The sequence below is a fragment of the Eulemur rufifrons genome, chromosome 28 (genome assembly GCF_041146395.1).
Source record: "Eulemur rufifrons isolate Redbay chromosome 28, OSU_ERuf_1, whole genome shotgun sequence".
NCBI classification, from domain to species: Eukaryota; Metazoa; Chordata; class Mammalia; order Primates; family Lemuridae; genus Eulemur; species Eulemur rufifrons.
The window spans coordinates 67,443,691-67,457,125 of record NC_091010.1 but is presented as its reverse complement, the minus strand read 5'-3'; the positions used below and the strand labels follow the sequence as shown (position 1 = coordinate 67,457,125).

Genomic DNA, 13,435 nt, shown 5'->3' with positions numbered 1-13,435 from the left:
ATGCTATGGCCATGGATTGTGAAAGACTCAAGACTTGTCCCCAACTCCAGGTTCCCACAGGGGATATTGGCACCCGGGCCCCAAACCTGGGCCATCCTTGGCAGCAACCCCCTGCCGGCCTGCCTGTCTTTGCCTTTTCCTTAGGATGGTCCCACTGAAGCCGGCTTACTACTGAATCACCCAGCAAACTTAAGAACACTGTTTAACTTAAGTGCTCCCCAAATGCTCTTGTCACAGTTACTACTTAAAGAAACCATCTGCTATTTTTGATGAGAAAGAACTTATTCTGGAATAAGAGTTGTATTTTAATACTTTGAATAACAAAATAAAAACAAGCCCCAAAGTAGAAAAAGATCTCCGAGATAGGACCAGTGTTCCGGTAGGGGAGCAGGGGAACCACAGCCACGCCCTGGTGCTTGTTCTGCTCCCAGGACCCCCAATCTGTCCCCCCCATCCTGCCGAATGGGTAAAGTGGCCCCGCATTGTTTGAACAACTCAATCGGCTGCTCTAAATCTTACTTACGTCCTTTGCCAGAGCCCAAGCTCACATTTCTAGGAAGGGAGAACTTCTCTCACTTTTAATGTATTTTTAAAGCTCCAGTGACCAGTCCCTTCCTCAGCATATTTCCATTTCAAAGAAAACATTACCTTTACTTGTAGGTCTCTTTCACCGGACTTTTCTTTAGTTTTCTGCAAGCTAATGCACACTCCCTAGGATGTTAGGGCTTCCAAGTCCTTCCTGAGTAAAAGCTTAATCTGTCTTTATCCTAAATGACAGATTAGATACTTCTGATACATATCAAAAGTAATTGTTTTTAAAGGAAATACAAGCCTTGAGTAAATACCTTATCCGACTCACCCGGAGGTTACACGGTTGTGTTTTCTATCAGATTTTCTATAAATATATATCCCCCAGTCCCCCCAGTGTGTTTGAAAGGCTCCTGCACGGAGGAGATTGTCATCTAATTTTAATTGGATGGAGCTCTAAGGAGAATGTGGGCAATTCATATTTCCAATGTGAACACCCTGAAAAATATTTCAGTGCCAGAGAAAAACCAGCTTCAATATGATCTGGGAACAGATTATCTCAGTGAAAGAATCGCTTTAACCTCTGCAATTGCACGCCCGGGCTGGGCTTCGTTCTCAGAACGCTGTAGGCTGATGAGGTTGACCACGCACCCAAAAGAAAAAGCCCGGATCAGCAGACGACCTCATTTTCTGATTCAAAACACTTAATCCAATTTATGGCAATCTTGCAATCGGTAGTTTACTTGCTGTGGGGAGCACATTCTTCCCACCCTGATTTCCAACGGAGGATTTTAGCCACATTCTCCTAGAGAGGATAATCTCTTCCCGTCTTTCTGACCCTGGATTCAGAAAGTCCCGCTTCTTCAAGTTCCGTAAATAGAAAACTTTCTTTTCTGATGAAACTCCTTCCTTAGTTCCAAGACAGAAGTGGCTGCGGAGAAGGTAGCGGGTATTGATTTCTCACGGAGCCCCATGAGGTGATGACGGACGACTCCGAGAGGATGGAAACATCGATCTCGCAGGACACGAGCACAGCCGCTGTGCTAATGCGAAGGAGGCCAGGCAGGACAGCTGCTCCCTACTCGTAATTCAGGCCGAGATGACTCACCGGGATATCGGTGGGTGACACTCGTTTAATTTGCTGACTCGCTGTAAATAACTCACCAGTTGAAGGTGTTTTATGGGATACTTGGATTTCAGCCATTCTTCTAAACTTCATCTGTTTTTCCCAGCAGTTACAGGGAAAACAGTCAAACTTAATTACCCTCCAAATGCCCAAAGTCCCACACAGGTCTCTGACACTGACATGGATAAAATCCACGGTGCGGAAGAATCCAGAACTCTGGCTGAGGTCCCTTGGCACCACAGGGGCTCAAGAGGCCGAGGACCAGGATGAAGCCTTGTTCGGTCACTCCTTTGCTTGACAAGCGCGGACAGTGAGAACATCGGTCCAGTCCCTTCAGGGCGAGGGGCTGGCGCTCCCGGGTAAGATGTGTGTCATGAGGAAGGCTGTGGTGGCTCCGAGGGCTGTGACTCAGCTGACAGGGGGCCCCGCGAGTCTCGGGGTTGCCCGCAACCACTCCTTCCAGAATGCACCTCCACTGTTCCCAGGCTCCTCACTTTCTCCCTGAGCTAAGCCCCATCCGTGGTCCCTCTGGGGTTCTCAAGTGGCTTCGACTGATCTGAGCAAAGGATCGACTTTTTGCAAAGACCTTTCTGAAGACAGAGTCCCACTGCAATGAAGTATTCTCTCTGTGGTCTGCAGTTCACAGCCGATGGACCTTGCAGTAGCAACGCTATCCTCTCGCCAGGTGTGTGCAAGATGGAGCCAGACACTAGAGGAATGGGGTCAAGAATCACTGCCCGTGTTACAGAAAAATCCCTGCCTGTGTTATACAGGAATCACTGCCCATTGAACTCTTGTTCATCAACATGGCTTCTTTTTCCCAAAGCAATTATTTATTAGTCAAAACTAAAAATTTATTAGTCAAAAATAATTAGAAAATTATTTGCTCAGCTTTAAATGTCCTGGAAGAACAAGTGAGGAAGGAAATTTTTTGAAAAAAAAGTAAGAGACTTTTCATTCTTTCTTCAGGCCAGGACATCTGTAGTTCTGCAAAGGAAGACCTTGAAAAGCCTAAAGCAGGCAAAAAAAAGTACAGTTGCCTCTTGCTAGGTACTTTAATTGGAAAGCAAGGGGACGTGTCTCCTCTCCTTCACTGCACACGTTAAGCAGAGAGATGCAGGAAGAGCAAGGACAGACAGCTATTTGGGGAGTGCTGGAGAAAGAAGAGGAGAAACTCCCCTCGCCGGACTGGGGAGTCGGCACAAGAGAGAACTTTCCTTAAAGATGGGAGAGACAATGGCGTGGCTGTAGGTGAGCAGGGATTAGACAGCAGAGAACAAAGTGTGGACGCTGCAAGGGGAGAGGGCAGCTGTGCTGGCGAGATGTCGTGGAACGGGGGGCCGGGGCACAAGTGGAGGAGCCGCACGGGTGGGTGTATGAGGAGTCTGACTCTTGGACCAGTCCACAAAACCTGGGTCACAGCTAGTTGGAAAGTTCATTCCTTTTAAAAAGAATGAGCAAAGGACATCCAACTGAAGAGCTATCTTTTATTCCCCCCATTGCAATAGGAATTCATCTCTTCCTCAATACTCAGGCCATTCGCAGTCTTGAAGTCCATGTTGCGCACCCTTCTCATTCCACCTCGAGGACCGGCAGCCGTCTGCTGTGGGTCTCTCCCTGCTAAGCCTCCTGCTGAGTGCGACATCCTCACTGACCACCTTTGCCTGGCCTCTGTGTGCTTCCACTCTTTTCTGTCTGCTGCCAACTCCCGATGTGTGTTAGTTTGCTAGCACTGCCGTGCAAATGACCAGAAACTGGGAGGCTAAAAGCAACGGCAATCTATGCACTCGCAGGTCTAAAATCAAGGTGTCAGCAGGGCCGTGCTCCCTCTGGAGTGGAATCCATCCTTGCCTCTTCCAGCTCCTGGGGGCTGCTGGTGTCTCTTGGTCGCATCATTCCAATCTCTGCCTCCATCGTCACACGGCCCTCTCCTCTGTACCTGTGTCTTCTCCTCTTCTGTCTCCTATGAGGGCACTTGTCATTGGATTTCGGCTACCCTAAATCACCACTGGCTCCGTGTAAGCCAAATCTTCAGTGGAGTAAGTCAGAGCTTCAGGTGGCCTGCAAGGCCGCTGGTGGATTAGCTGCATGTCCTTGCTGTGGTCTGAATGCCGTGTCTCCCCTAATTCATACGTTGAAATCCTTATCCCCAAGCTGATGATATTAGGAGGTGTGGCCTTTGAGCGGTCGTGAGGGTGGAGCCCTCATGAATGGGATTATAAGAGGCCCGAGAGGGACCCCTGGCCCCAGCCACCATGTGAGGACACAGTGAGGAGGCACTATCTATGAACCAGGCAGCGGGCCCTCGCCAGGCACCAAATCTGCTGGCACCTTGGTCTAGGACTTCCCAGCCTCCAGAACTGCGAGAAACGAATTTGCTGTTTATAAGCCTCCCAGTCTATGGTATTTTGTTATAGCAGCCCAAATGGACTAAGACAGTTCCCTACATCTCTGCATCTGCATCTAGGAAAGCCTAGAAAAGCCTGAGGTCTTACCTGTGCTGTTCCCACTCCATGGAATTCCAGCCCCCTGCTTCCAGCCATCATCTGGTAAATGTAATTCCGTTCTTCAAGAACTAGTTTAAATGTGACCACCTCTGTGAAATCCTCCCCAACTCAGTAGAAGCTACTCCTGTACCTGTGAGATAGGCAGACCCTGTGCCTACCTGCGTGACAGTCTGGAGGTGAGTTTTGTAATTTATCTTGTGTATGAGAGTCCTAATGCCAGACGTGAATGCCTTGAGGCAGGCCCCTGTCTTCACCTCTGCACTGCGTGGGTGCAAGAGGGCTTGTTACTGGGAGACTTGTCAGTGATCCTGCGGGGGTGGGGGAGGCAGTGTTGTGACTGACTCTAAAAACTGCTTTTATCACGCTTCGGTAATAAATGACTCTATTGTGTAAGAGCAAGTCATAATGAACACATGATCTCCTTGACTATTCAGGCCAACTTCTGCCTAATTGAACAGATTCTGGCTAATATCAGATTTTTAAAAAATTTTAGAAATGTCAAGAATAAACCCATAAGAGGGCTCCATTTTGTTGACCTGAAATTCCTCTTAATAACAACTGCATTTTTGAAGAGAAACTCAAGGGATGAGAAAATTTCACCCCAAATACTTAGAAAAGAAATCCAACCATTGACCAAAAATGGAAACTTGCTCCCAAACCCCTATTTTTAGTCCACAAGATGATGCAAGATGCATCATTTATTTTTATTTTTTTTTTATTTTTACTTTGGTGCAAGGCAAAGTGTGAACTTTGTCAAGGGGAGGTTATTTTGGGGGGAAAGAAAACAGAGCTACAGTTGAAAATAGTCACAGGCTTCATCCATCACTCGGGCTATAAATTACGTATTGCGTTTGTCGGTGCTGCCAGGCTGTTTCTTGATTTCGGAGGTGGTTTAGTGTTGGCTAATACCGACTGTCTCACTCTGACTAAATTTTCCTTACAGGAGGACTTCTATTTTAGACTTTCATCCTCCATAGAGAAGCCTGGTAATTTTCAGTGAAGTACTTGGATTAAGGGCTTTATTGAAAATTACTAGGCCTCAACCAAACACAATGAGACAATTCAGAGCATCTTCAGAACGGAGCACTCGTCTGCCATGATAAAACCTGAACAGACAGTTTCTGGGCAAAGCCCAAACGGGGGTGAGAATGGGGTGGAAGAAGAGCAAGGAGTCATGATTAGCCCAGGAAGGAAGACATGCAAAAGAACGAAAATGGAAACAGATGGAAATGGCGTTTTATGAAGAGAAAGAAAAATATTAAGAGACCCAAAGTCAGGCTGAAAGACATTCAAAACTTTTTAAAACGGTGGAAAAGCAAAAACAGAAGAATGAGTTCATGCGGAAGAAATACAGAAAGATAACAGAACATAATTCAAAACCCAGAGTGTCCAATATAAAGAAGCAGAAAATCCATTCAGCATTGCTGGTTTCAAAGCACAAAGATAAAGAAGCTTTAATATAACCTGTCCCCCATCCCTTGCCGGCCCCCTCTGCCCTCCCTGCACGCATGGAGGGGCCACCACAGGGCCTGGGGCCTGGGACGTCTGCTCCTTTAACTGCTCCGTCAGCCGTGTCAGGAACAAACCTGCCCTGGGTTCTGTAAGCCTCTAGCTCCTCTAGGAAGCGGTATGAATTTAAAACAGTGAATTAGCTCAAGGATGTGTATTGTTTCCACGTGGCAAGTGTATAATTACATAGGGAAACAGGCCACGAGGCGAGGTGCTGTGTCAGGGGAGCGACGGCTGAGTCACAGTTTGCCACAGTGAGGGGCCACGTAGCTCCCATTTTATAAACTCAGGGACCCCAGTAATCGCTGGTCTTCAAGCCTAACTGAGGTCTTACGTTCCCTTACCCTAATACATTTTTTAAAATCAGAGTTGCAATTTTTTTTTTCCTACAATGAAATAAATGTAAAATAAAACGGAGGGAATTCTTGTGATTTAAACACTCCCAGAGCTGCAGGCAGATGCTCAGGACGTGACCTGGGGGAACTTGTGCGTCAGTCAAATCAGGAAATTTTGTTGACGCCAGAGGCCCCCCTGCACGGTAGCCTGCCTGTGCACTCGCTCAGCAAACTGCTGTCGTCGTTCTGAGTGAAGATGGTTATTTTTAACAGACACACAGGAGTCTAGACAGGAAAAGCTGGCCCTGTTCTCGCAAGGACTTGTCTTTGTAAGATCTACAACCTTCGCAGTGAACGTGGCCCTGAAGCCAAGTCCGTGTCAGACTCGGGAAAGGAGCACGCTTAGAAATCCCAGTCCTACGACCAGCACGTGGCAGAGGGAGGCGGGGTCTGCACCAGGCCGGGCGCCGGGGTGGGCTCGGGGAGGAGGGAGCTCCGTGGCCCTCTCAGGGCTCAGAGTCCGAGCCAGGAGGCAAGAGTCAGACAAAGGCAGCAAACATGTCCAGTGCAAGGAACTCTGTGGGACGTCTGAGTGACGGGGCCTCTCAGTTGTGTTGTTTGTGCAGGCACAGTCAGAATGTGCTCAACTCAGTGACAAATGACAACTGGACAGTAGGGAGGCTGTGGGGTGTGTGTGTGTGTGTGTGTGTGTGCGTGTGTAGACAGGGGGTATAATGGCAACTCTCTGTACTTTCTGCTTAATTTTTCTCCAAACTTAAAACTGCTCTAAAACATTAAACTATTAAAAAAAATGGAGTGAGGTCCCAGGGCCCGTGTGGCCCACGCTCCCTCAGAAGGAGACACAGAAGCAGCAGACACAGCTCTGCCTCTGCACTTGAGGAGCCTGGTGCCTCGGGGTGGTCCCTGGACCCACCTGGGCCATCACCTGGGAACTGCTTGGGAAGGTGGAGCTCTGGGCCCCACCCGGGACTGGCTGAATTGGAATCTGCATTTTAACAAGATTTCCTGGGGGACTCAGGGGGCCATGAAAGTTTGAGATACACAGAGTAGGGCACACAGGATACACATAAATAGTCCCACGCTCCTGATTAGAACCCCATCCACTTGTCTCATGAAATGCTGCAGTGCACAGAGCTGCTGCTCACATTCACCTGCCCTCTGGGCACTTGCCAACCCTTGACTTCTGTTCATGTGATCTGTATCAGCCAATGACATAGCAGAAATGCAGGTGTGGCCATGTGATCTGGGCCAGCCAATGACACAGCAGAAATGCAGGTGTCATTTCAGGGCAGAAGTACGAAGGGCTGGCAGCCCCTCACTGCCCCTGCCCCGGCTGCTGTCCCTCGTGGAGGAAGCTCCACTCACTTGGCTTCTGAGAGAGGAGGATGGACGTGTAGCATGAGTGAGAAACAGACCTGTGTTGTTTGGAGCCACAGAGATTTCGAGAGGCTGAAACTCTAGCATATTCCAGCCCATCCAGACCGATACAGAAGATGAAGAATTACTTCCTACTGATAGTTTTCCCAGAAAATTTAATGCTTGTTGATATTAAAATGAATTTTTTGCCATGTTGCTAATTACTCAAGTGCTTGAAATTTCATTTTATCAGACTCTTTCCAGCACCTGTACTCAGTCACACTTTAGTTTTAGATGGATAAGCAGACTTTGCTTCTTTTTAACATTCTTCTGGAAATGTTACGGATTCTCAGAAATAGCTTTTCAATCTATTTTATCAATACAGCTTCTAGGAGCACAATCGTCCTAAACTCACTCTGACTCAAGGGCAGCCAACTGACCACTTTACATACAGTCATCTTTCTGTCTCCACCAAAACATGGGGACATCTGAGGACATTCCTTCAGCCAGTTTTCCTTTTGCTGCCTATAATATCTTGTCACTTGAATTAGCTTTTGCTAAGCCAGGCTTTCTCAGCCTTGACTCTATCAGCATTTGGGCTGTATAACTCTTGGTGGTGGGGGCGCCGTCCTGTGCACTGTAGGGTGTTTAGCAGAGCCCCTGGCCTGAGCCCCTGGCTTCCAGTAGCAACTGCTCCTTTTCCACCTGTGACAACCCCAAATGTCTCCTGCAAATCGTGGCTGAAAACCACTGTCCTAAACTGAACACCTTTTTGCCCTCCATATGAACTATTTTTGATGAACTGTTATTAAATAGAAAAAGATATTAGGCTACCATTGCTAAAAGGAAAAAAAGGCTTTGTTTTTCAATATATTATTTGTTGAAGGCCAACTGTCCTGCCACACATGAGCATCTGTCGTCTGTCAGAGAGCACCGTTCAATGCCGAGTGTTCATTCGTTTGTTCGTTCTTCCCACACGTGCCAGGGAGTGCGTGCCGTGTGCGGGCACGGTTCCCAGCACTAGACACACGGTGGGGAGGGGACATGTGAGGCCTCTGTCTTCACAGAGCGCTCGGCCTCCTGGGGGACTCACTAAAGGAATAACACGCAGATCTATCATTACAGACGGTAGTCAGACCCTTAAAGGAAAAGAGGAGGATGTTTTCTGGGCTGGAGAAGAGGTGACACTTAAGCTGAGACGGGAAGGAGTGGGCCCGGCAAGGGCGGCAGAGGCCCGCTGGGTAGAGGCAGGAGGGGCTGGTGTGTGTCAGGACCCAAAGGGGCAGTGTGTCTGGAAAGTTCAGAGCCAGGAGGGAGCCAGGGGGTGAGATGAGGTCGCAGAGGTCGCGGGGCCAACGGGGGCAGAGGATGTGTTGCCACATGGAGAGCCCAGCAGTGGCCATCAGCAGAGGCGCACGTTCCTGCAGCCCTACTGACTTCGCCCTCAGGCTCCCTGGGCCTCCCGGGGGTCTGCACCTCCCGCCCTGTGCAGTCCATAGCAGCTGGTCATCCTTCTCTAGAACACCACGAGCCATGAAGCCACGAGGGGGAAGGAATGAATGACGTTGCTCCATTTCATTAGCGGTTTGCCCAACAACAGGATTCCTCGGGCTAAGCAATACAATTTTAGTAATTGGCCTTAATCATAAAAGTGTCTCATTTCAATGAAAAAAATATATTCTGTTTCAATACAGGACTGGGTATAATCCACTCAGCACTCTTGATCCTTATTTCCAAGTGGCCTTTGGCCAGGCCACATGCTATGCTGAAGATTTTGGACTGTTTTCCTGTGTCAAGGACAGTAGGGAACAAATAAAAGATACACTAATCGTCACTCCAGATGTAAGGAGAATCCCAAGCTTGTGATCACATACAGACTCTGTTAAGCGCCACTGTTTTCAAAAGGGTTTGCTATATGTTAACAACCATCATCCTTTCCTGGCTAGGTTTACTGTGGGGTAGTACTGTGTCCCCCCAAAAATAAGTGAAGTCCTAACCTCTGGTCCCTGAGAATGAGACTTTGTTTGGAAACCAGGGTCTTTGGATGTAATCAGGTATGATGAGGTCCTGGAGTAGGGTGGCCCCTAAGCCAGTGACTAGTGTCCTTTCGAGAAGAAGGAAATTTAGACGCGAAGACACACACTGGGAACATGCCGTGTGATGACGGAGGCAGATATTGGAGCGATATGTGTACAAGCCAACAGACACCACGGATTGCCTGGCAATGCCAGACACTGAGAAGTAGGCATGGAGCATATTCTTCCCCAGAACCGTCAGAGGGAGCATGGCTTGATGTCAGGCTTGGAGCTTCCAGAACTAAGCTAGGAAAGAACACATTTCTGTTGTTTAAAGCTGCCCAGTTTGTGGTGCTTTGTTGCAGCAGCCCTAGGACGCTGACATCGGTATCTGCCTGGAGTCCACTGGTCACTTTTCCCAAAGTGAGAAAAACAGCAGGTTCTAAAACGAGTTGAGAATCCTGATGAAGCCACAGAAGGAGCCCCGACGTCATTCTGGTGGCAGATTTTAAAACCTTCTGAGGCTGAAGCAGCTCTTTTTTTAAAATAGTTACTACATATCTGAATCACAAGAACTATAGTGATAAAATATAATACTGGCTGATTAAAATGATGGCAGGTTTCCTTTCAGCAGAAGTCAACTGAATCTATAATTTTGTTTAAGCCAATTCGTCTAGAAGCCACCAAGGTAGAGCAGTATCTCTCCTACCATAGGATTAATGTCTCCGTGACAACAGAAAAATGCAAGATGTCAAATGAGTACATTAGCTTTAAGGCACAGAAACACCTCCAAATCAGCGTCCCAGACTTGGTTCTCAGTGGTAAGGACTGTAAAAATACTTGTGCTTTTTCAGTCTTTACTTACAATGGAGCAGCCATAAAAGGGCTATTGATTTTTTTAAAATAAGATACCTACTTTTAAGTGCAAGCTGAAGAAACATGCATAAAACATTTCAATATACAATATGTAACAAATTTTTGGTTCCACAAACATCATGCTTTTTAAAAATGCATTTACAGGGCTGTAGGTAAGTGCACATAAAGAGGAAAACAGAAGAAATATCGCTTTTTTTTTTTTTTTTTTCCTTTTTACCTTGCCTTTGTCGAAGTAGTGGATGATTTCCTGGTAGAGCTGCTCTTTCAGCTGTCCCTGCGTGGTCGCCTGGTACCCGTCCCGCTGCGTGAGATGGGCCGCACACACATCCTCTGACCACTGAGGCAAGAGCAAAGCGTCAGTGGCACTGGGGTTTGGAGAAGGCACGTCCAACAGTGTCACCGCCCACAGAGAGGGTCAGGATGCAGCACAAGGTCTGGACTCAGTACAGACCCGATCCTGGGGACACAGGTGTGGGCCCAATCCTGAGACACACATGGCTGCTGGCACAGGCTGCCAGGCCCAGGAATCCAAGGGCAGAACCTCTGTCCAGAGGCCCCAAGAGGAACGGAAGCCCAGAGGGAGGCAGAGCTGTGGTTGGGTTTATACAGAAGAAAAACCCATCAGGTTCTGCAAAGCATAGAATCATCGGCTTGCTAATAATGCCTCATAATGTTCTGGGGCAAATTTGAAGCAGGTGATTTGTGGCGGCCTCAAGTCGGGCACCCCAGGGCTCTGGTCTCATTCCTGTGTCGCTCAACATTTTAATCTGAAGCAAAGAAGGTACATGGATCATTCTTACAAGTCATCAAGAAAGGAACATGATAGGCTATCAAGCTCCTTAAAGACAGGGAGGTGTCTTTGTACCTTCAGCCCTGGGCCTGGTGCCTGGCATGGAGTCAGGGTTGGCAAAGTGTTGGTGCAGTGACTGTGTGAGACGCAGATTGATGGGGTCTCAGAAAGCTGGGGAGACACTGGCCAGAGGAAGGCAAGGCCACTTGACAGATAAAACATGTGAACTCCTGAACTTCGGCCCAACAAATCAATGGCATTGCATATGGGGTTCGATAAAACTCAGCCAATATTTGGTAAAGCCCTGCTATGTGCCAAACACTAGGAGAGAGAAAAGGCAGAAAGTGCCTGACCTTTAGGAACTCCTAGCCCCCATGATAGTACGATTACACATGAAAGGATAATGATATATAAGAACTCTGCAGAAAAGATTTCCTGGGTGCCTATAGGTGGGAGGCAGGAAGGTCACACTGGGTGTGCTGGGGAGGCTGGCTGGAGGACATCATTAGAATGGGCTTGATTAGCAGCTGGACCTAGGAGATGGAGCTTGACCCTGTTTTAAGACAGGCCAGGGAGGGTGCTGCAAAGAAAGCACAAAGTAGGAAGCAGGAGGTCTGGGCACCAGGGCAAGGTGCCATCAGCAGGTCGCTCTCCTAGCATATGCCCCTGGCCACCTCCAGGGGCCCCAGGCACCTCATGCAGGATCCCAGAGTGCAGGGCATGGGGCCTGAGTGGCTCTGCATCATGCCAGGCCCCGTGCCTAGGGCTGAAGGTACAAAGGCCAGGTAGGAGTGAGAAACCTTTACTTGGTCTGCAAGACTTTCCACCTTAAAATGGGATTTGCATGTTTCCACCACAATCGGAAATGACAAACCCATTAACTTTGGAGTTTGTGCAACATAACTGGTGTTATGGTCTACTTTTATTGGAGGGTGGAAGGAATAAAAGTAAAACTTTAGACGATTCTGAAATGTAACTACAATAAAATAAATTAAGAACAAGAATGTTCAGAATTCAAATGACTTCCTTGGATTTTAAATCATTTTTGTAACAAAAAAACATATTGAATCAGGAAGCAAAAATTCTCTATACCTTCCACTTAAACGTGGAGATGAAATAGTTTGGTTGCTAGGCTAAAACCTCATGTTTTTATTGCTTTTCGCTTTGACCAAAAATATGCTTAACCAAAAAAGAAGATTCTATTTGAGGATTTTTAATTAACAAACAAGAATTTACTTGTCATATTGAAGAATTTTCATAACAATACAAATTATGCTCTTTAGTGATTTGATTAACCAGCATGAATTCACATCTATAGCAATATCAAAACATGTTTAGAAAAAACTGCAAAATGTAATGGGGTAAAAGACATGGAGAGAGATTATATAATATTCACCATCTGACTGGAAAACTCAGAACCCCAATGGAAAAGATAATGCAATTGGGCCTATCGATTTGGGCTGTGAAACAAACCATCACGCAGCTTGTGACAAACCCATCTGTACTCAATAAATCCAGTGATTAAACAGGTGATATGTTTATGCACATATATGCATATTACATTCACATGTGCATATAAAAGTTTATGTCCTGTGAGGGAGTACGGTTGAGTGAGCAATTTGTCAATTCCATTTTAATTCCTGTGGGGTAAAAGAAATATCTTCACATTTGCAAAAACATGTTGTTACTGAAATTTGGGTTTCAAATAAATGCAGGCCATCAGAATTCAGAGGGGATGGCTGGTGTCACTGAAATCTCTACCTTCCTAAATTACACTCCCTGGGAGAGCGTCACATGGCAGCTAGCCTTGGGACACTTGATGGACATCCAGCCGGAGCTGAGTTCTTCATGTGTTATTTGTAATGGAGCCTTGTTTCCAGGCAGAGGTAAATTTCTGCACTCAGATGTCTCCAGAGCAGCGTGTGTATTTCTGCATTACAGAAACTATCAGAAATTTCAGGATTGGGACAAAGGCTGAAAGAGCCTTACCAGAATTTTACCCCACAACACAGTGTCCTCCTTAACTTCCATTACCCATCTGGCATTGCTTAATGCCGATTTTAATGTCATTTTCTCTGGCTAGTTTTCTGTCATCTCATTTTTGGTGTTTGGGAGGCTGCCCTAGATTTGGAAACATGATTCCTTGAATGTGCTGTACTCATGTAGGGTCAACTAACTAAATCATAATCCCTGTAACTGTTCTTGTTTATCCAGTTCATAATTTTTAATTTGTTTATAAGGATACCATGAAAAAGATAATCTAATGAGTTGCTAAAGTTCTGAAATATAAAACTAGAGGTTATACAGCAATTTCCCCATCCATCCATCCACTCATCCATCCACCCACATATCCATCCATTCATCCATCCACC

The 13,435-nt window shown here is 46.8% G+C and overlaps 1 protein-coding gene across 1 annotated transcript in view; it reads right to left on the bottom strand.

Moving 5' to 3' along the window:
* The window catches only part of DOCK1 (dedicator of cytokinesis 1), a 470,019-nt gene that overhangs the window by 43,799 nt on the left and 412,785 nt on the right, over window positions 1-13,435 (bottom strand). The window contains exon 38 of the mRNA XM_069460828.1: window positions 10,491-10,610. Within this exon, the coding sequence (XP_069316929.1) occupies window positions 10,491-10,610 (120 nt within the window). The remainder of the gene's footprint in view (window positions 1-10,490; window positions 10,611-13,435) is intronic.